Below are 20,889 nucleotides of genomic sequence, written 5' to 3'. Positions count from 1 at the left end.
GGCAGCAGCAAAGGGCAGGTCCTTTTGAACTGATACCACCATTTTAAATATGCAGTGTACCAAATATTTCCAACATTAGAGACTGATAATTGTCCATGCCCCATTCTGTCCTGTGACAGACACTATTCTGTGCCTCTGCCTCTGTCCTCCATGCCCACTCCTGACTGTCCTCGTCCACACACGTGGACCCGTTACTGATGTGGCACACTGTCGCTGCAGGGAGGAGCCTGATACAGGCTGAGCTCTCCTTCTCTTCCTTCCCTTAGATGGTAACGCACCTCCTGCTTTCTAGCGAAGTGCCAGAGGAGAGGAGAGCTGCTACAAGGTATGGGGCAAGCGCGGCTCCGAGACTTGAGTGGGGGGGAGCTGTGTGGGAAAGGTACTAAGGAGGAAAGGTGGGGTTTGGAAGGAGTGGTAAAGTACTGTGCAGTAGGGGAAGAGCATGGGATCCCAGGGCCATCTTGTTCATCAGCTTTCACAACAGGGCAATGCTTTTGCAGGACAAATCCCTGTGCCTCAGCCAAGTCTGACCAGCTGGAAACTGAGGGAGGAGGTGGGCAAACAGAAGGAGATGCTTCCCCCCATCCTAGTCCTCCACACCAACCCTTCCAGCACAGCAAAGATTCATGATTTTATACTCTCAAAACATTGTGCGATATTGTGCTACTCTCTTTGGGGCTGCTGGTGCACAGGCTTCCCATGGTGCTGCTCAGCTCTACTCTGTCATGGCTGGAAGTAGCACAGAAGACCCAGGTTCCCCAGGGAGATTAAGCACCATCCTAGTCTGCGGCACTTCTTACCAACTGCTGTTGTTTACAGAGTCCTGAAAGTTTGTTTGTTCTGTGAATCCGGTTCCTAGGAGGCTTATTTTGTCTGCACACAGAGGTTCAACCCAAGTGCTATGCATTGCTCTGGATGGCAGAATAGCCAAGACTTAAAGAGAGTTTTAGTGTTCTCCCCTATAAATTTTACCCTCTTATCGCTGACAGTCAGTGGAGCTGCACCGTTAACTCTGTAGCAAGAGGTTTGTGTTTTTGGAACAAAATATTCCCATGCCACTTGTATGTGGCTTAGCTGGTGAAAACAAAGCTTCTATCTGTCACAGCTCTTCTAGATAACGGGTCCCTTCTCCATTGTTTCTGCTGAAATGTCATCTGGAGTTTCTGTACAGATGTTCAGGGTTGAATTCTGTCCCTGGTTGCTTGTCAGTCCAATAGGTTGTTCCTGCAGAGCCGAACAAAGACACAGTAGTTCATGCTGTATATCTCAGTGCAAAACCTCACTGGATGGAGCTGCAGGCTGGAGATGTGCGTGCTGCAGGCATAAAAATAAAAACTTTTGTTCATATGGCTCCTTGAAGCGGGCACGTTGTTGCAACTATGCCCTCCTCCTGTCATGTTAATATGTGAGATTGAGCAGGGCTGAGCCTGGGCAGTCCCTGAGTGGTAAACTCTTCATAGGTGGTGACCTTCCCTGGCATTGTTATTACTGAATTTTGACCCAACTTGATGTAGGGTAACGGTGTTAAACTCTTTGGGATGCTGCTGTCAGACTATGTTGCTTGCTGACATGACTTAGGCCTTGGCTCTTTTCATCAACAGAGAGATGCTGATGTTCTTGCTCAGGGAATGGCATTCTGCTAAACTAAAATACCTACCTAGTGCTCTCAAAGCAGCTCTGCTTTTCACTTCTCCTTTTATGAATCTTCTGCTGCACCAGTCCCACACAATTGCAGTAGCCTGATGCCCCTTGGATCCGCCTCGTTACATTGAGGAACCACAGAGAAAATTCACCTTCATACAGACAGCCAGCACAAAATGGAAGGTACTGGTCAACTCCCACTCAGAACTGAAAAATCCTCCTTTGAACATTGCATAGACTTCATGCTAAACTCTGTACAAAGGTGATTTTCACACAGAACATTATGCACAGTCTAAAATTGTCCTTAGTAACTTGAAAGCTTAAAGGAGTTGCACCAGGCAGTTAAAAGTGGAATCTGGCGCTCTGTCTGCAAACTGCAGTGCTGTCCTTTGGGATAAAAGGTGCTTGAGAAATGTAAGTTATGACAATAATGAAAAAATTCCTGTGTCTCTGTGTTGTGGGGTGGTGCTCGAAATCACACACATGCAGAGAGGGAAAGAATGGGCCCCTGGCAGGGGAGTTTTCATGAGGGCCCAGCACTGACCCATGTGGAGTGAGAAATCTTGAGTTACAGATGGAGGGAGGAACAGGATCAGAAAAACAGAACTGGTTTGAAGTTCAGGTGATGAAAAGTGGTAGGCTGGACTTCAAAGACAGGATTATTGGCTAGTGTTGCTTTAGTAGTTGGTGGGGGAAGAGCTTAAGGCCACACACAGCATTACTGCATTGCTGATTTATCGACACAGCCAACACTGTGTATGGTATTTGAGTCACTTCTAAATCCAGCCGCTGGCAATGAAAAGCACATTTAATCCATGTGTTAGATTGTTTGAAGAGGTATCTGTCTCCTGGTCTCTCCCGGAGGCTGGGATTGCTGAAATTGAAAAGGAGGTGAGAGAGGAGATTTTAACTGTTTCACAAACCCTTCTCCTTTTGAGGGGGGTCACATCTCCAATAGCATCTTCAACATATGGGATACTGAAAAATGAAAGGCTCTCTCCCTTCTTGCGCCCTGCAGAGAGAATCCTCACTGTCTCTTCTGTAACTACAGGGCAAAAATCAAAGATAGGATTTGTATTTAAACAGTTTATTGTTTTTAAGTATGGAGGGGTTTTTTTCTCAAGCTGGGATTAACGCTCTGCACTTCGGAGTTCCAGGGTTCATCTGCACTGTTGGCTCCGATCTCTCCACAGCAGCCCACCTCTGCAAGATAAAACGCTGAAAAACATCCCTTATAAAAGCGATTCTCCTTTAGTCTTTTTCTTCAGTTCTCCTCCATGAAAGAGTATCATTGTTTAACTAGTTCCCTCAATGGCTAATTCCCCTCCAATTTAATACCTGTACACTCTGTTAGCATGTAAGGGGCTCACACTGTCTGTGGGAGGTTATAGACTGAAGCTCCAAAAATGTCAGTGCAAGAACAGAGGACAGTTCTCGGATCAGGCCTGAGTTGCATCTGCAGAGTTACACTAATGCCTGGAATAAGAGTGAGGCAATCACAGGGCAATCCTAAGCTATATTTGCAAATCTACAAAGGGTATCCAAAGTAAGAATTCAAGAGCATCAGTAAATCAACAGAGAGAAAAGGGGGTGAAAATACTTGGAATAGCTGAAAGCTGAATACTGAGAATAAAGCACATTGGTAAAACATAGGGAGTTATAGTTCAGTATTGATGTATATTGACAAACCCTAAGGCAGTGGGCTGGGATAGCAGTCATTTGGCAGATAACAACTGAGTTATGTACTCCAACCTACATAGGAGGCCCCAGCACTGAAACAACCCCAATGGCTGTAGGATGGGTTTATGCTGAACAAGCAGAGCTGCCTGTGGACTGCTAAAAAATTTGCCTTGGTGCTACATAGCTCACATTAGTCACATTAATACAAATTCACCTATAGGCAACTAAAAAGAGGGTGCTAACAGAATCCAATAGCAAGCACATGAAGATCTTTTTATAGTTAGAAATAAGATGTAACAAATCTCAGAACTAATCTCCAGTGATGTTACGGCCCCTCTTGTGGATCACTTTATCCAGGCATCTTTAGTCAAGTGCAAAGGGACTCTGCAAGCAGAAAATACACGACTTAGCCAATAAATAATTGCTTTATACAGTTAACACACACAGAAGATAGCTACAATTTAATGAAATTGCTAGCTAAGCACTAGCATACTCCTCACCTGTGTAAAGGCACCCAAAGAGTCTTTGCTAGTGAGGCAGGCATCAATCGGGAGGGAAGAGTCGGCCTCCATGCTTGCCATCTGCCACCAGCTGGGTCAGGACTGATAGCACTGACAACTCAACTCAGTGATCCCAGTGATTCAGGACTGGTCCTCAGCTAGGCTGACTGTCCCAACTAAACCTCCTGTGTTTTTACTTTTCCTCTGAGATTTTATATCTTTCCATGTTGGTGTTTTTCCCCCTCCTGGACTAATGCTGGTGCCATCTCAACAGCCCTACCACTGTCTATAATTTTTGCCCTGCAGACTTTCTCCTCGCTCATTCTCAGCAGTTTGAGTCAAGTTGCACTGTATCAGAGCTGGGCCCTGGATCCTTGGTACACAGGTAGTTAAATCCCTGGGTAGTGTGTCAAAGGAGGAAGCTTACAGCAGGTATTACAGAGAAGGAGGGTTACAGTAGCCTGTTGATTTTAAAGTGGCATAATTTTGGAGCTTGCTCAGTATCAGCACTTTATATTTTGGTGATCTTGTCTCAGTTCTAACAGGAGATAAGAAATAGTCCCTTAACTAGGGTTGTTTGCATGGTTTCTTCCTAGGGCTTTCTGGTTAAGAATGTTTTGGATCAGGCAAGTTGGCACTTCTTCTCAAGCTGTAAAGTCTGGGTGTTTTTTGAGAGGTGAAGTTAGGTAATGGAACCTTTGGCTTCAGTATCATTGCTCCCAGACAAACCTAGCTTAGCAACCATAAAAATTACTTCTATGTTAGAGCTATCTGATGGTCTTCACAAGCTGGGCTGCAAAAGCATCCGCCAGCAGTGCACTTGCTTAATGTGGCACTGCCTAGATATTTCTTGTCTTGTCATCGGCAGCCTTGCTGCTGGGCTGCAAGGTCCATGAGCCAGCCATGGAAAATGAGTAACTCTCTTGATTATAGAAGTGGTCCTGCTGGGGTACATCTGAGTTACATGAGCAGGAAGTGGTGAAGAAGCGAAGCTCATGTTGCTACTTCCCCTGCCGTATCTGCTCCGCTGATGAAAAGCGGGCTTAGGTTTGCAGGCTGTCTGGTATATTTCAGGCTCCTGGGTCACCAACACTGAGGTAGGGTAAGTGCATGCCTTAAATTTGTCAGTGCTACAGTTTTGCTCCCTGCCTGCTCCAAAATAGGGAATCCAGCCTTTCCGCAAACAGCTTTTCATAGCTGAAAGTTGTGGTCACCCATGCTAAGCCATCACAGAGAAAAGACTCTTTCAACCTTCGGTCCCGTGGCCCCTGTCCAAGAAAACATTATATTTATTGCAGGCTGTTCATTTTGTCTGCAATTTGTCTCACTCTTGAGGTAAAGAGTAAGCCACTGCAGAGGGCAAATGCATTCTTCTATTGCATGACAGAGTCACTTGCTTTATTGGGAACTGTGACAGCGTAGTGGTTGGTCTATACAGGTTTTCCCTGCCACCAGCTTATTTGGGTGATGTGTGCGAACTTCTCCATGAGATTGCTGCAGAGAAAGAGAGCTGTTGGAATAAGCATACACAATGGATTGTTTGAACTACTGACTTGAGCTAATTAGAGCCTCTTGGCCATGCCATCTCTTCTACTTGCTAATGTCTTTCCATGTCTGGTAACTGATGTCTACCAATGGTTGGTTCATGCTCATCCATGTACAAATCACAGCATTGCCTATAAGTTTTCTAGAGGCTAGACTCAGCAGTCCCAGAAGCTCATAGATGTTGATAAGCATATACTTCTTGCAGCGTTGCTCTGCCACCAAGACACAGTATGGAAGCCATTGCCAAGTTTGATTTCAATGCTTCTGGAGAGGATGAGTTGAGTTTCCGTGCTGGGGATATGCTGAAGGTAAGTGCAGCTCCAGGCTTGACTAAACAGCGTTTCTGAGAGTGCTGCCAGATCTTTCTATGCTCCCATTTGCCTTGACAAAACAGATGAAGACAGACATCTATAAACTGGGATACAAATGAAGGATACTTGTCTCCCTGTCCTGGTTTTGGCTGGGATAGAGTTAATTTTCTTCCTAGTAGCAGGCATAGTGCTGTGTTTTGGATTTAGTAGGAGAAGAATGTTGATAACACACGGATGGTTTAGTTGTTGCTAAGTACTGCTTATGCTAGTCAAGGACTTTTCAGCTTCCCATGCTCTGCCAGGTACACAAGAAACTGGGAGGGGGCACAGCCAGAATCATTGATCCAAACTGACCAAAGGGCTATTCCATACCATATGACGTCATGTTCAGTATATAAACTGGGGGGGGTTGGCCGGGGAGCAGCGATTGCTGCTCAGGAAACTGTCTGGGTATCGGTCAGAAGGTGGTGAGCAATTGCATTGTGCATCACTTGCTTTGTATATTTTTATTACTATTATTATTATATTGTTATTATTATTATTTCACTTTATTTTATTTCAATTATTAAACTGTTCTTATCTCAACCAGGAGTGTTTCTCACTCTTACCCCTCCGATTCTCTCCCCCATCCCATCGGGGTAGGGGGAGTGAGCGAGCAGCTGCGTGGTGCTTAGTTGCTGGCTGGGGCTAAACCACGACACTCCCATAGGGCTAGCTGTAGGTCAACCAATAATTCCCAGGTCGCTTGAGTCTGTGTCCACTTCACTTGCTTTTAGGTCCACAAACAATGGACTTACTTGTCCTACAGTCCGCCAGTAGTCAGCAGAGAAGGATAAATATCTTTGCTGGGGCAGAGATCCAGTTCTTTGGTAGACAGATTTTGAGGGTCCTGTCTGTTTTCATTGACTATATAGGTAGTCTAGGGCAACTACATTTAGGATGACTATGTCTAAAGACAGGCAGGATGAGTATAGTCCAGAGAGATTGCTGTCTTCCTTATTTCCAGCTCCTAAACTGTTTAAAAGATAGTTATCATGCATTATAGAACTTATATCTAACTTTCCACTGTAAGTAGTTACTGTTAGTTGCCATAGGGGTTTTAGGCAACTGCAAATAGAAGAAGGAAAGTCCATGAGATGGTCCGTTACATGCATAATGGAAGACTTTAAGAGGTCCTGGGCTAATAATATTATATACACCCTTGCAGGAATTTAGCAGTGGGGGAATGGCAGAAGTAGAATTGATCATATACGGTACAGAGTATGTAAGAGTCTCTTTAAAGTTGATTTGCATGTGTTATGGTAGAACAGTTCTTGTTAACCCTACCAGAGGCCCACAGATTAAGTCACACGCTGCTCCACCCTAATTATTTATCCACTTCTCAGCCCCTAGCATAACTGTTCTGTTTCAGTTGAAAATGCCTGAGTATAACTCCTCTCTAAGGCCTTAACTCCTCCACTGTCCAAAGGGATGATGTACAGCAATAGGATCTAAGCCTTTGTTTGGCCAGGGAGCCTTCGCTACCTCCCTGTATGGTCCCAGCTGTTCCAATTAATAACCAGATATTGGGTCTCAGCCTTGCCTCTTCCATCACCACCATTTTTTATTTTATTGGCCTTTTAATTCTTGAAGCTTGGACAAAGCTGATGGCATCCAGAACTCATTAAGATTAAATACCAGATTTTTCCAGAGAGCTATGAGAAGGTTCTGGAGAAATCACTGCCTCTCTTCAGCGTAGATGAACGCTCTCATTCCTAATTCTTCCTTAGGTCAAGAGCAGTTGCCATGTCCCTGCTGTCCCGTGACCTTTACCTGATACCTTCTTCCCCAGGAGACTGTGGTTTCATCAAGTCCTGGCTGGGGTGATGGTGTTGGCAAGATCACTTTTCCTTCTGTTCCTCAGTTCCCCTTCCTGTAAGATCATTATAAGCTAGAGCTTCCTTTCAAAGTATGTTGGAAACTACTGATGAAAAGTGTCAAATAACACTACACATTGGTATTATTATTAGTTGTCATGGAAACTTCACAATCAGAAAAGTCAGACTGCCTCTTGCTTTAAGGTCCTTGAGGTAAACAAAGTAACACCTTAGCCACCCAACCCATAGTAACAGTAAATAAGCCTGAGTAACATCTCTCTTCTGGCATATGCACACATACATTCATACCCTGTCATGAGCCCCCTCCTGCTGCCTGCACAAACTGCTGGCTGTCTTTTCTGATTTATAAAGGAGATAAGATGAACAGTATTGATGTAGAGATTAGAAAACAGGAAGCATGAGGCCCTCAACCAGCAGTGACAGGAGGAAATCCACCCTCTCACACACACGCCCCCCCGCCACCCCACATCCTTCTCTGAGAGGATGACACACTGAGAGAAACCTGCCAGCCCTGCACCGAGAACCAGCAGGTGGGTCTTTCTGGAAACCTTGCTGCCAACAGAGTAGGGCCTGAGTGTGAGCAGGGAGCAGCTATCATCCCCTTTGGTTGGCCACAGCAGCAAAAAAGAGCCTTAATCTGGCACCCAGGGATAGGGGAAGCAGTGACTATACAAGCAGGGAACTCCACAGCTTTCTATTCCCCAACCTTCCTGTATCCAAATGCATAAAAAAGGCCTACGTGGCAGGCCAGGCAATGGAGAACTGGCCCCAGAGGCAGTAACATCCTGTTGCCAACAGCAAGCAGTTTGACTGTGCGTTAGGCTCCCAAAAACATGAGATTGGCTTACAAAACAAGTATTATTATTTTTAACAATAGATTTTAAATTAAGTCTTTTCCACATGCTTTCTCCTTTTAAAACTGTCATGGCTCATGCTTTCAGGCTCCTCTCCAAAACCAGAGAGAACAGAAACATGTTCTATTTCATAAAGCGGAATTCTGTCCCAGGAGTTGGAATGTCAAACAAAACACCAAAGACCACAACATTTGCAGTAAAATCACAATGTGGTTGTATCCCTGTCCTCTCTCCTCTAGCTTAGGGCTATATCAGGGGCCATCAGCCAGGGAGCAGTGAATTTGGGCAGTCCCTGATCAGCAGGGCAGTCCCTAAGGACCATTACAGTCAACATTAATATGAGCACACTTGAAGCTGCTCCAGCGTGCCCTGTGGACTAGCTTCCTGCTATCCTACAATCTCTTAAGTGTAATGGTGGTTTTAAAATACTTTCTGCTTCCTTCTTTTATCTACCTTGGCAAAGCTCAGGGCAGCTGAAGACTTAACCCACTAAATAATCTCTTGCAAAATGACATGTGAGAGCACACGGTAACATCTGTGCAGTCATAACACGCACACAAGAGATATAGCTGCATATCCCTCCATCCCCGTACATGTCAGAGGAGTTTTCACAGATTTTTTTGTTCTCCCCCTCCCTTGTGAAACTGAGATGCTCCAGTACCAACTATTAAAAGCAGCACAGAGAACTCCTTAAACCCCTAATAAGTCCTTCGGAGCTGAATTTCTCCATTTCACAGACATCAGAGACATGCAGATGGCATCCCCAGCCACCTGAACAGGCATTCAGATGAGGGGATAAAGATAACAAGCAATCCCTCTAATTCTACTCAGCCTTCTTTATTGCTTTGTTTGCTCTGAAGTGGTCATCAGCCACTAACCTTGCTGCACGGTGGGTGAGAAGTAGTGCATGCGTGGAGTTCTGTTCTTACAAGAAATTCTAGGTTTCTGCCGGAATCTTAGTTACTTTTGCCTTTCTCAGGAGACATGTTTATTCCATCCATCTCTCCATTGCAGGTTTTGAGCTCCCAGGAAGAGTGGTACAAGGCTGAGCTCAGAAGTCAAGAGGGCTACGTTCCTAAGAACTTTATTGATTTTCACGTTCCCCCGTAAGTGTCACGGAAACTGTGTGCACCACCATTGCACGTTGCCACAGAATGCTGTCACGAGCATGTGTGCGTGCATGCACAAAGGAAGACATGACAGAGGAGGCACTGGTTATAACATACTACAATTTAAGGCTGGCAGGGATTGCCATAATGCTATATGCAGTTCTGCCAGCGCACCTTATTTCTGCCCTGAAGCATCCTCTGTTCTTTCAGAGCTGAATGGTTCTCAGTGCTCTCTATCACTCCCAAGTGACTCCTTTGTTGCTGTTGCTCAGAGGGATGTCACTGGGATGTGGCAGGAACTGCGTTTAGATCTCCTCGGACAGGAGAACGGTCATGATGTGAAGTCTTGGCAACAGAGACAGAGGCTGAGCACAAAAGGAAGAGCAAGAGATCTCTCTGAAAATTGATTACAAAAACGCAATCTCCCCCTCCCCCCGACTCTTAACTACATTAACTCCCATTTCCCCACCCTGCCATCAGCATTCCCTCCCTCCCGCAAAGCGTGTGTGAGTTTCTCGCGATACGCTAGAGGTCAGTGCAACGCTACACGAGATGTGACAGCTGGTGTTACTCATGGATCGACAGAGACGATAGACCAGACATGCCACCCTGCTCCCACACGCATGCAGACACACACCCACACGCACCCTGCTCTGTGCTTCGTGACTGCACACCCAAACATAGATCTGTCAGAGGACAGGCAGACCTTCAGTTCTCTCTTCCCACTGAGTAGATGGCCCTGCACTTTCAGAAAGGACTGATAGGCGTTTAAATGCATGTTAAATGTGCTGTCCAGCCCTGTGCCATAAATATGACAACGCATGACATTTTTACAACCTTTTCCTTTCAGTTGGCAGAAACACTCCTTGAAGCCTCTCTAATTCTCCCCCTTTGAAAAAGTGCTACAGCATTTCAGAAGAGAACAGGCAGAGCATGCACCAAGCCCAGTACTGCTAGCGGTAACACACTGGTGCTCTGAGCAGGCAACCTGGGAGTGCACATGGATTTTGTGGGTACAAATAAGTGCCACTGTCCTCTTCGGAGATGGCACTTACCGGCCTTTTTGAACATAAGCCAGCCTGCTTGGCTGAGCTAAAGGACTTTATTAGTTTGCTGTGCAAATATGGGCTTGTATTTTTGGGCCTCAGGGGCACGAGATCTCCCAGTCAGTTGTTCTTGTTCGCTCTTTCACAGGGCTGTGGCATCACGCAGAGACACTAGCAGCTTCTTTCTTCACACACATTTTTTCTCATGATGCTTTCTCTGTGCAAGAGCTGTGAAGAAATATTTCCACTTTGACGCTTTTCTAAGAGTAGCAGGTCTGCACTTTGAAGCAGTTCAGGCCAGATGCTAGAACCAGATATAGGGAAGAAAGCTGTCTCCTATTTTTTGATGGGCTGTTTTTTCCCAACTTTGTCTTGTCAAGTAATCATTGAGACCAGTTATCAATGCTGATTAAAGTCTGATTTCCCTTTGCTAATGATACATAGGTAAGCTGTGATGATAGTAAGGAGAAGTATAACGAAACTCAAAGGTGGAAATGACAGAGCTTATGAAACTGTCAGTCCTTAATTTTGATGCAATACAGTCAATTAAGCATTATGTAAAAGCAGAAGACTGCAGATTGTATATCTTATTAGCTGTGGAGTGGACATATATCAGTGTACATGATTTTTTTTCTCTACTGAAAAATTCCTATTGACACCATATTATTTTACTATTTATGGTGACTTTCTTATTATTAGTCCAGTGCCTTATACTATCGTTTGTTATGCCTGGCTAAATTTACATAAGTGTGCTTATGTATTCTGTGTTTCTGCAATTTTTTGGTGTTATAACTCTTGCAGGAACCTGTTTACTAGTACTAAAACTTTCATAGCTTGCCTCTGCTAAAAATTTATGTGTGTCCTTTGCAATATATCCATCACAGTCCAGTAATTTTTAATCAGTTTACCAAAAGCAATTTGATGTATACGTCTGAGAATTATGTGTGTATATATGTATACATACACATTTGTAATTTAAAATTTCTTTGACTAACACCTTACTGTACTGTGCCTGTAATTACAGTTTCAGCTGAGTGTTGCTTCTTAGCAGACCAAAGCTTACATTGTTCTCTTTGCATCTACGTGCTTTTACTGCTCAAAGAAAATGGTCTGCACCCATCAAAACCCTGTACCTTAGCATGTACATGGCCACTGGAAGTAGTCATGTGAGCTCCTCTGATCCTTTTGTTTTGTCTTTCATCCACCCTGCTTATTCACGTTCTCCCTACCCTCACCTTTTCTGTTCCTTACCTTAATTCATCTTCCTTATTCATGCCTCCATGATTTTTCCCACTTGACAGCTGGTTTGATGAGAGGATATCCCGCCATGAAGCAGAGAACGTCCTCATGAGCAAAGGAGTTGGCTCCTTCATCGTCCGAGCCAGTCAGAACTCTCATGGTGACTTCTCCATCTCTGTCAGGTATCTGCTTCTCACAGCACTTCCCTGCTTCTTTTCCTGTTTAATGGTGTCCCTAGCCTTCTCTTGACAGGATTCCTAATGTGATGTAGCCTCTTGGGAAGTTTGCATGCTGCCAGTCACTGGCAGTGCTGCTGTCTTGTGAATGAGAACAAATTAGGCATCTGATTCCCAAACGTTTCTGCCCCTTTTCAAGTGACACAGTGAATGCCTTATTCTAAAGCTGCATCCCCTGGTAACCTGTTTCTCTGAAAGTGCTGCAGCAAAGCAGAGTAGTACACGGGATGTCTCCCACAGTGCAAAACATGTGCCTTCCATTTGTTTTAATTCCCTGACAGCTCTGGTTACTGAATCCAAGAATTCCACTACTACCCATTAAGAGATGACTATTACATTGTTAACTTATTTCCCACAGGTCACTAAACAGCCATTGGACAGGAATGGCTTCTGGTTGCTTGCAGCCCAGCTGCATTTCAGCAACTTATTGTAGCCCAGCCAGCCCTTCTCAGAGCGTCTGCTTCAAAGCAGAGCTCTTAAATGATGGTTGGTTTCCCAATTTTCAGTCAAACAATTGATAACCAGTTTTAAATTAGAGTAGCAGTTAGCAATGTCTTTTTTCCAAGCAGTGTGCTCTTTCTGATTTGGGGAGCTCAAAAAGTATCTGGGAGGAATGCCGGAAAACATTCTGGTTACACCTACGTCAATAAACACCAATAAACTAAGTGCAGTCAGGCTCCTTCTCTGGCCCTGAGGTCAAGCAATGTGGCAGAGCTCAGATCCATATGGCTAAACCCTCTTCAGCCCACGGAACAGAACAGCTGTATTCAAGCAGCTCACTGCGAACAGTTACTGGTCCACTCTATCCCCTTAACTGTGGCCCAGCACTAAGGGAGGGCTTTTTGGTTTAGACCAAAGCCATGCTAACACTTTAACAGGTTGTGTGACTGTAGCACTCCAGGATAGTGTTCAGTCTCTGCTTGGTCCCTGTTTAGTTTATTTGTGCAGATGTAGCCTCTGAGACGAGTGTTTTGAGTTTCTGGGGTTGCACAGAGCAAGGAGGTGGGTACCAAAACCAGATCACATCTGGTGCAAAGAGGAATTGTCCAAATCATACAAGAGGTAAAAGGAGGGGAGTTGCAGGGGGGAAGCAGGGCCAGAAGGCTGAGACTGTTAATTTGGTTTGTAACAGCAACTAATAATTCCTCTTCCCCCTCCCCCCCCCTTTTTTCTTTTGGGTAGGGAGAATGACCAGTAGTAATGATATTACACTAGATATTATACAATTATAAAACTCAGTGTATGGCTTCCTGTGACTATGTCTGCATGTGGTGGTGATGCCCGTGGTATGAAAAGGTATAATACATCTCTTATAGTCAATGCAGACCGGATGTTAACAGGAACCCGCAGAGGCTAGTGGGTAGAGTACAACCTTTGTCTCCCATACAAAGTATGGAATAAAGCTATTAGCTATTTGTGGCCCTGAAAGCTCCTCTGGCCTTTATTTCAAAGGAGAGGCTTTAAAACCCTATGCTTTGTTCTGATAGTGCTTTGTGACTGGGCAGCCCTGCGGCGCTCCATGTTTGTAAGTTGATGAGTCTTTTGAAATACAGAGCCACATCTAGGTCCAGTACACACAAGGACTGCCATTGCTTTACTTCCCAGAAGTCGAGATTTGGCCAAGTGAGAAGCTTTGGTACCTTCTGGAAAAGGCTTTTTTGAAAAAGATCAAAGTGCAATCTGCTTGATGATCTCTTACTTTTCCAATTGGATCCAGGCATGAAGATGATGTGCAACACTTCAAAGTGATGAGGGATTCAAAGGGTAACTATTACTTGTGGACAGAGAAATTCCACTCGTTAAACAAGCTGGTGGACTACTACAAGACAACTTCCATCTCCAGGCAGAAGCAGATCTTCCTGAGAGACAACAGCCAAGAAGAGAAGGTAAACGCAAACCATCCTTAGGAGTTTCTCAGTAAGAACCCTTTCTGTGGAAGGAATTCAGCCCACGAGAATGTCTTGGGGGGCAGGGGGGAGAGTCTGTCCTTGGAAACCCAGTCACATCACTACACTGGTGGGCCCTGCAATACAGATTTTTAGTGGATTCAGTGGTATGTACAGTTATATAATTGAGCAGAATTTTCTGATTCTGTTTTGGATAGCAATAGGCAGTGCTGCAAATCTGCATAGAGTTGCTTTGCTAAAGCTGTGCTAAAGCCCCAGAGCTGAAATTCTAAGATGCCTTACACATCCAAGGGAAACAGGACTTACCTTATTGAAATGCCTAGATTTCATAAGGGCAGGTACACAGCTGACTGGCAGGTTCTGTCTGAGAAGAATTTGAGTCTGGTTTCCTAGTGTCCTTGAATGCACTCAGACTGCAGCTGTTATTACAGTTGAAAGTTTGTCTGCTCAGAATAATCATCCATCTTCTGTTACCGAGTGAACACAGCACGAGTGTGGAGGAGCTGAGGGCAGAACCTGGAGCAGTGGCTGGTAGGAACTGAAAAGTGCTGCTGAGAAGACTATAGCAGATATGGGAACAAGCTGTGCATTCAGGGAAGATGTAGTAGATGTTTGAGAAGGCAGGGAAATCCCCGTCCAGTGAATGCCTGGTTTTGTCCCAGGGGAACACGCAAATGAAATAGTAGAGACTGCTATGCATTGCACACACAGTACTGGGAGTAAACATGCCTGGTCACTGCAGTAACCAAAGCCCTGCTTTACCGGGAAACAAAATCTGGTATTAAATTACCAGGATGTGCAGGTAGAGGCAAGGCAGAAAGTATGTGACTTGCTCACTGCAGCAGTAAAGTTTTATAGGCTGCATGTGGATCATTCTTGCTGGCTCCAAAAGAGAGATGATATATTTTTCGGTCTGAAGAAGGGGCTTGTGTTGTTGTCTCCTTCTAGACCACTTTACACAGAGTTTTAAAAATGCATTAGTAAGGTATAAAATAGAGGCTATGGGATCTATGAGAGAGAGATGGCAGTGAAGAATTGTCTGGGGAAGGAGAAAGGAAGACTGTATGCCTGTATATCAGTAAAACAACCTGTTTGGGCTGACTGTGAGCAGGAAGGGAAAGAGAACAGCTCCAAGATGCAGACAGGCAAATGAAAGAACACGAGTCAAGTTTGCTTTGGCAAACACTCTGTACATTTGTTATGGTGATGGGCTCAGCAGGGTATGTTTAGCAGTCATCACAGTGGGGTTTCTGTTCACAATGCAAATTTCTAGATGCTACAGCCATATGATAAAATGATAGTAATATACAGATTTCAGTGCAGAGGCAAATGAAGTCTAAGGGCAGTATTTCCAAAAAGAGCTTGGCTCCTACGCTGCTCCTCACATCAGTGGCCACATTTTCAGCCCAGTACCTCCCATTACTATCCACTCTTCAGATGGGGAATAGCTCTGACAAAGATCTAAAATATGGGATTCCTGATTTGTCCTTCTGTTCGGAGGGGCAGGAGATTTCCTTTGGAAGAGCCTCCAAGGTACAGGGTAGTGGTAGTGATCAGTGTGCAACAATTGCTAAGCTTCAGTCAAGGATGTGGTGAGAAGCAAAACCTGACCACACTTTTGTGATCTTTCTTCCATCAGGAGAGGCGTGGTGGGAGCCTGGAACGGATGGGCCGGGAAGGATTCCACCTGGGTGGAGCAGCTGGAGAAGATCATTCTTCTATAGCCAAGAGATACGTAGAGCATCCTCTCCCCATACTGCAGCAGCAACAGGTACTACCAGGAATGAGGGGCTGGGACGTCAAGCCTAGGCGTGTGAAGCATTGGCCTTAATTGCTTGGTAGCAAGTGAACAGTCACTTTGTCAAAAACCTGCCACCCTGGACCTGCTTTAGGAGGCAGAGTCAGTTAGGTCTTCGTATGAGAGTAGCAGCGATGATGGTGTCAGCCTGGGGAGCTCTTTTGATATGTAATAAATATGTAGGCTTTTATTTAGTTCTGTGACCCATGACTGGTTGACAAACCAGCAGAAAATAGAAGTCAGTGTACAGTGGCCCTTTTGCTGGGAACCTGGGAGTACTCCTAGGGAGTTTTTGGGGCTTCATCCCAAAAACTAGAAAACAAGGAATGGTGTCATGTTCTTGGTTTGCTTAGGAAAGGACATAAAGTATCATCCAGTGAGAGTGCAGAAAAACACTCCCAAACACACACACATATATGGTTTCAGGAACTCCTCTCTAGTCTGTAGGACAAATGAAACCTTGCTGCCTGTTTCTTTTTTCTGAGTTATGCTACTGACATTCAGCACCACAAAACACAACACGGGGATGAGAAATTACTACGGTAGCCCTAGAAGAGTCTGGTTTCCTTCAGAACATTCCTCCTCTTCCTCCCTAACCTGTGCCCTCTCTGCACTCTTTCATCATGCAGCATCCTTGATGTGTGAGGTTTCTTTACTCCTTTGCTTGCATAGGAATGGAGAGGATAGCAGCAGTACCTGGTGCTATCTTCAGAGTGCTTCCTGATTAATCTGGGGGGCAAATAGTTTTCCTGGGGTTGGCTCATGTCTCCAGCTAGAGACAGTGTAGCATCATCCAAGGAGAGGATTTCTTCCCTGCTGAAGGGAAGAAATCCAAAGCCATGTCCCTTAAGGCACGAAAGCTCCCATATAGCAAGGCCAAGGACAATCGTGAAATGGCTATTCTCTCATCAGACAAAGAGTGTTGCCTGTCAGGGGACTGCTGATGGAATAATACAGCTTCTGACAAAGCACAGGGCCTGCAGTCTTTGAAGCATAGTCTATGCATGAGTCACATTCAATACGGAGCAGAAACACTCATACGAGTGAAGCGGCCATGTAGTCACTCTTGCAGCTGCAAAGCCACATTGAGTTCCCTCACTTTCTGGCAGGAACAGGTGAGGTGCAAATTGTGCTCCGGTCTCAGGCAGCCTCAACAACCTTTTAGGCTGACAAAGGCACAAGTGAGACCAAGGGACCTTTTGGAAGAGTAGGTGCAAGAAAGGAAGCAGCAAGAGGGAGAGGATGAAAGCTGTTTGCAAGCAACAGCAAGCACAAGCGGTTGTTCTTCCTCCCCTCTGTTGACACAGCTGATCAGACCTTGTGTCACTGAAGCACTGCTGCAACCTGAGCTAACATGATAACAGATTCCGTCACACCATGATAATAAAAACAGCTTAGTGCATACACTAAGGGCCTAGAGGGATGAAGGCACTCAGCACCTCTCAGCTGTGCAGACAAAAGAGAACTTGCTCCCTAGATGTTGCTAGTTCCTCTCTCCGTCCGTCTGGGCTGATTTGTGTTGATATGATTTCAAATGTGTGGTCATATGGCTTCTTTTCTTTGAACCCAATTTTGTCTCTTGCCTCTTTGGTTAATTGGGCTACTGGATTCTCAGGCTTGCTTCCTGCCCTTTACAGCATGGAGCAGCCCAAGAAAAAGTAAAGTAGTGAGTACTCGGATATACAGGCAGCTGCGCCAGCATCACTACCATTCCACCAGCATATGGGACAGAGGAAGAGCCAGGAGCAGGCAAGACCAGAGCATAATAACTCCAGATTGACAAAAGTCCCCTTGGCAAGCATGTTTTTTTCACCCGTGAGTTAGAACAGCCTTAGGTTTTCTCCAAAAGTTCCAGGGGCCAAAAAAGTCCCTCTCTGATGACTTTTCCCAGCAGCTGTGGAACACAGCTGGGAACAGTCAACTTCCAAGTTCTAAGAAAAATCCAAAATAGAACAGTGTAAGGTGACCTCTTCCATGAGGGGCATTTCTTGCAGGACTGCAGCACAGGGACTGTACTGGAAGCAGACATCTAAGATGATTTACTTGAGGGTTGGACCCTGACTCCCTGGCCACCAAAGACTCTTAAAGCCCCTCATTTATACATCTCAGCATATACATGACTTTTCTTTTGCTGTTTTCTTTCTAGGATAGATATGGTGGGAGTCTGGACAGGAAAGATGGGCTGCATGGACTAAGGGATCACGGCCAAGGAAGTGCAGCAGCTATGCAACGGAGACACACAGACCCACTGCACCAGCAGACACCAGTAGGTGATATACCTGGAGGGCACCATATGCCCAACTCAATGGGTCCCTGAGCAAATTGCCAAGCAGTCTGGGCAATGTCACCTGCACAGAGGCTGTGTGAGGAACAGTGTATTAAGCCTGTCGGGACACATCTTAGATGTTTCTCAGTCTCAAGTCTCTAACCCAGCCACTTGAATCTACTTCTGGAGTACTCTGGGAGTAGGACTACAGTGTTATATGAGCATAGTTCTTAGGACTGCTCTCAAGACCAGTCTTAGTTAACGTGCAGACTTAGTAGAAGAGGGAACTTAGCATGAGCTCAACAAAATAGGCATCTGGGACATTGTGAACGAGACCAAGCTCACCCATGGGTTTGGATCAAGCAGGGGTCCAGTCCAATAGAAGACATTGCTGAAAATCTAATTATCTTTACTAGAAGGACTTCATGTCCAGTGATGCAAGGGACTATCAAGTATCATTGCCACCATGGCCAGGCCTTCCTAAGCACAGTAGCTAGATGTACAGTACGCTTTTTAAGTCCTATGGAGAGCTGCCTCATGATACTCTGCCATGCTACAGTGCTCCTTCTGTCTTGCAGTGCACTTGTCACACTGTCTCTTCCACTACTTTTTGCTTCAGTCCTGAGAAGACCTGTCATCACGCAGTTCTACTTGTCTGCACCTGACGCATCTTCTTGGACCTACTATGCCATCAAAGTGGGACTCACCTACCTGTCACCCTTATGTGTCAGAGCCTCTTAGCACAGTGGATGTAGGATAATCTAGATATGTCTCTGCAGACATCCCAGACTGCTCCCTTACCTGGATCCATACCTGGCAGTTGATCTTAAGTAACCACCTGCTCTGCAAATTCCCACTATGTGAATTCCTGCGTAGAGCATGGTGTCTTTCTCTGCCTCAGCCTGTGATTCCACTGCCAACTCCAAAGTATTTCTCCATCAGCTCCTAGGAGTGTGACCTAAGGCACACTCCTCTTCCTTCAGGAAATGCACAGCTTAACCCAGAACAAGCAGAGAACCTAGATCCAAGGAAAGAAGGGAAGGACATCAGACCTTTCTCAAGTGTGAGAGAAAGAGGACAGATTGGATTAGGCAATTTGGAACAAACCAGGAAACAGGGACATGTCTTCTTTTGGCAAAAGCCCCAAATCTTTATTGTAATCCAGCTCAAAATACAATAGCTTTCATTCCTCAGAGGCTGTGGCAATGAATAACAACATGCCCTTGCCTGCCACACCCCATCAGTGATCTAGAAGCCACAAATCCAATTATAGGAAGGTCTATATGTCCGGCCAAATAACTAGGAACCCTGTCTAAGCAGGGCCCTGAATGGAAGATTTAGCAAAATTTAGTCTGTATTCAAACAGATCTCTCCGTCTGTGCCCGCAAAATATAAATCCCAAATTGTCCATGCCTTGTGGTGTGGGTGCCAACAATTTCCCAGAAAAGCCCATGCTTATGTCCTTTAAAAGCTGATTGACTGCAAGTCTCTTATGGTGAAGTTCTCATAAGAAAAAAATCTGACCATAGTGCTCCTTAAAGTGCAAACCCAGAATAAACTGATACACCCAAACAGTTCCTAAATCCTTTGGATCTCAGGGGACTGACCTTGGGGAGAGTCCAAAGAGGGTTTAAGACCCTCCCCTATGCCCCAGAAGGGCCTGAAAGAGCAAGTATCATTCTTTACAACATTCACTAGACTTGCCTGTGTGCTGGCTCTTTTGATGTATCCTTCATAGTCCTCTGCTCACCAAGGACACTTTCCTATATCCATACCAGCACCAGCTCACCTCCCTAGAGCCATTCACTTATAGTGTACAGCCCAGCAGAACTCAGGCAGGAGCCCTTCTCTGTGCTCCCATAACTAGCTTGAAACATGGCTACCGTGGCTGATCTCATAGGGCAGAGGAGACAGAGCCATGTGAACACTATATCCTAAGGACCTGCTCTCAGTCTGACTTTTCACCTTATAGTGCAAATACCCATGAATATACTGAGGCTGCTGAGAACCCAAGCACCATTCCTTGGGTGTCCCAGTAAATTGGTTCCTCCTTCCTGGCATCTTGGCCACTTCCTGGTTTAATTGCAAGATGGTCTCAATTTCAGCATTGCTTGTCCTCTCTTAGTGAAGTTATGTACTGGGCCATAAGGGGGGTGACAGAAGGATGGTCTGAGTTCTGGCTCATTGTTCCCTGCCTGTCTCTATCTCTTTTCCAGCGAACACTATGGGTCCGTGCCTTGTATGACTTTGATGCTGTGGAGCATGACGAGCTGGGCTTCCGCAGTGGAGACATCTTAGAGGTCCTGGACAGCTCCAACCCATCATGGTGGAAAGGACGTCTGCGTGGGGAATTGGGTCTCTTCCCTGCCAACTATGTCACACCAGTGCCCCTGTGAGGGCACAGTATGCCCCAGAGGGCCGTATTGGAGCTGCTCTTCTGACATAACAGGGACAGAGAGGGAGTGCATCTTCCCTTGCCCCCAGGACATATGGTGGTTTTGATTTTGTCTTAATTTATTGGCAATTGATCTTTTGAAATGTTGGTATGAAAGGGAACCCTTTGAAGAGGATAGGAATTTTTCCCCCTATTTTTCACATCCATGAATTGGGGAGGGAGCAAAAATCCTGGACTGTTCATTGAGACTTTGCTGGATCCTCCCTGCCCTGTCACTTTTTTGGCTAAGTACTGATAACTTCCTGCAATTAGGTTTGTTCTGTGGAAATGCACCTCAGACAAGTCAGACTTCAGTATTCAGGTAGCCCTACCCCTTCCTTTTGGATCTGGTAGCACTCATAGTCTCTTCTGGCTCCATTTCACATTACTTTCAGTGGCAGAAGGAATACCCAGGTGAATTAAATGATCATTGGTAATCACATTAA

At 45.3% G+C, this 20,889-nt stretch overlaps 1 protein-coding gene across 4 annotated transcripts in view; it reads left to right on the top strand.

The window, feature by feature from the left end:
- Nucleotides 1-20,573, top strand: part of GRAP2 (GRB2 related adaptor protein 2) — a 33,333-nt gene extending 12,760 nt beyond the window's left edge. The window contains exons 2-8 of one of the 4 annotated variants that reach the window (XM_075714524.1): nucleotides 5,572-5,674; nucleotides 9,423-9,514; nucleotides 11,865-11,984; nucleotides 13,756-13,924; nucleotides 15,585-15,716; nucleotides 17,890-18,009; nucleotides 20,226-20,573. In XM_075714524.1, the coding sequence (XP_075570639.1) occupies nucleotides 5,597-5,674; nucleotides 9,423-9,514; nucleotides 11,865-11,984; nucleotides 13,756-13,924; nucleotides 15,585-15,716; nucleotides 17,890-18,009; nucleotides 20,226-20,405 (891 nt within the window). In that variant the 5' untranslated portion in view covers nucleotides 5,572-5,596 and the 3' untranslated portion in view covers nucleotides 20,406-20,573. Of the gene's footprint in view, nucleotides 1-5,571; nucleotides 5,679-8,118; nucleotides 8,142-9,422; nucleotides 9,515-11,864; nucleotides 11,985-13,755; nucleotides 13,931-15,584; nucleotides 15,717-17,889; nucleotides 18,010-20,225 lie in introns of those variants that run through there. The other 3 variants (XM_075714511.1, XM_075714506.1, XM_075714518.1) reach the window with 3 other exon arrangements.
- The last annotated feature ends 316 nt before the right edge of the window (nucleotides 20,574-20,889 follow it).

This window comes from Pelecanus crispus, chromosome 1 (genome assembly GCF_030463565.1).
Source record: "Pelecanus crispus isolate bPelCri1 chromosome 1, bPelCri1.pri, whole genome shotgun sequence".
Lineage (NCBI taxonomy): Eukaryota > Metazoa > Chordata > Aves > Pelecaniformes > Pelecanidae > Pelecanus > Pelecanus crispus.
The sequence above is the reverse complement of the archived record's forward strand: the minus strand, read 5'-3'. Positions and strand labels throughout refer to the sequence as shown.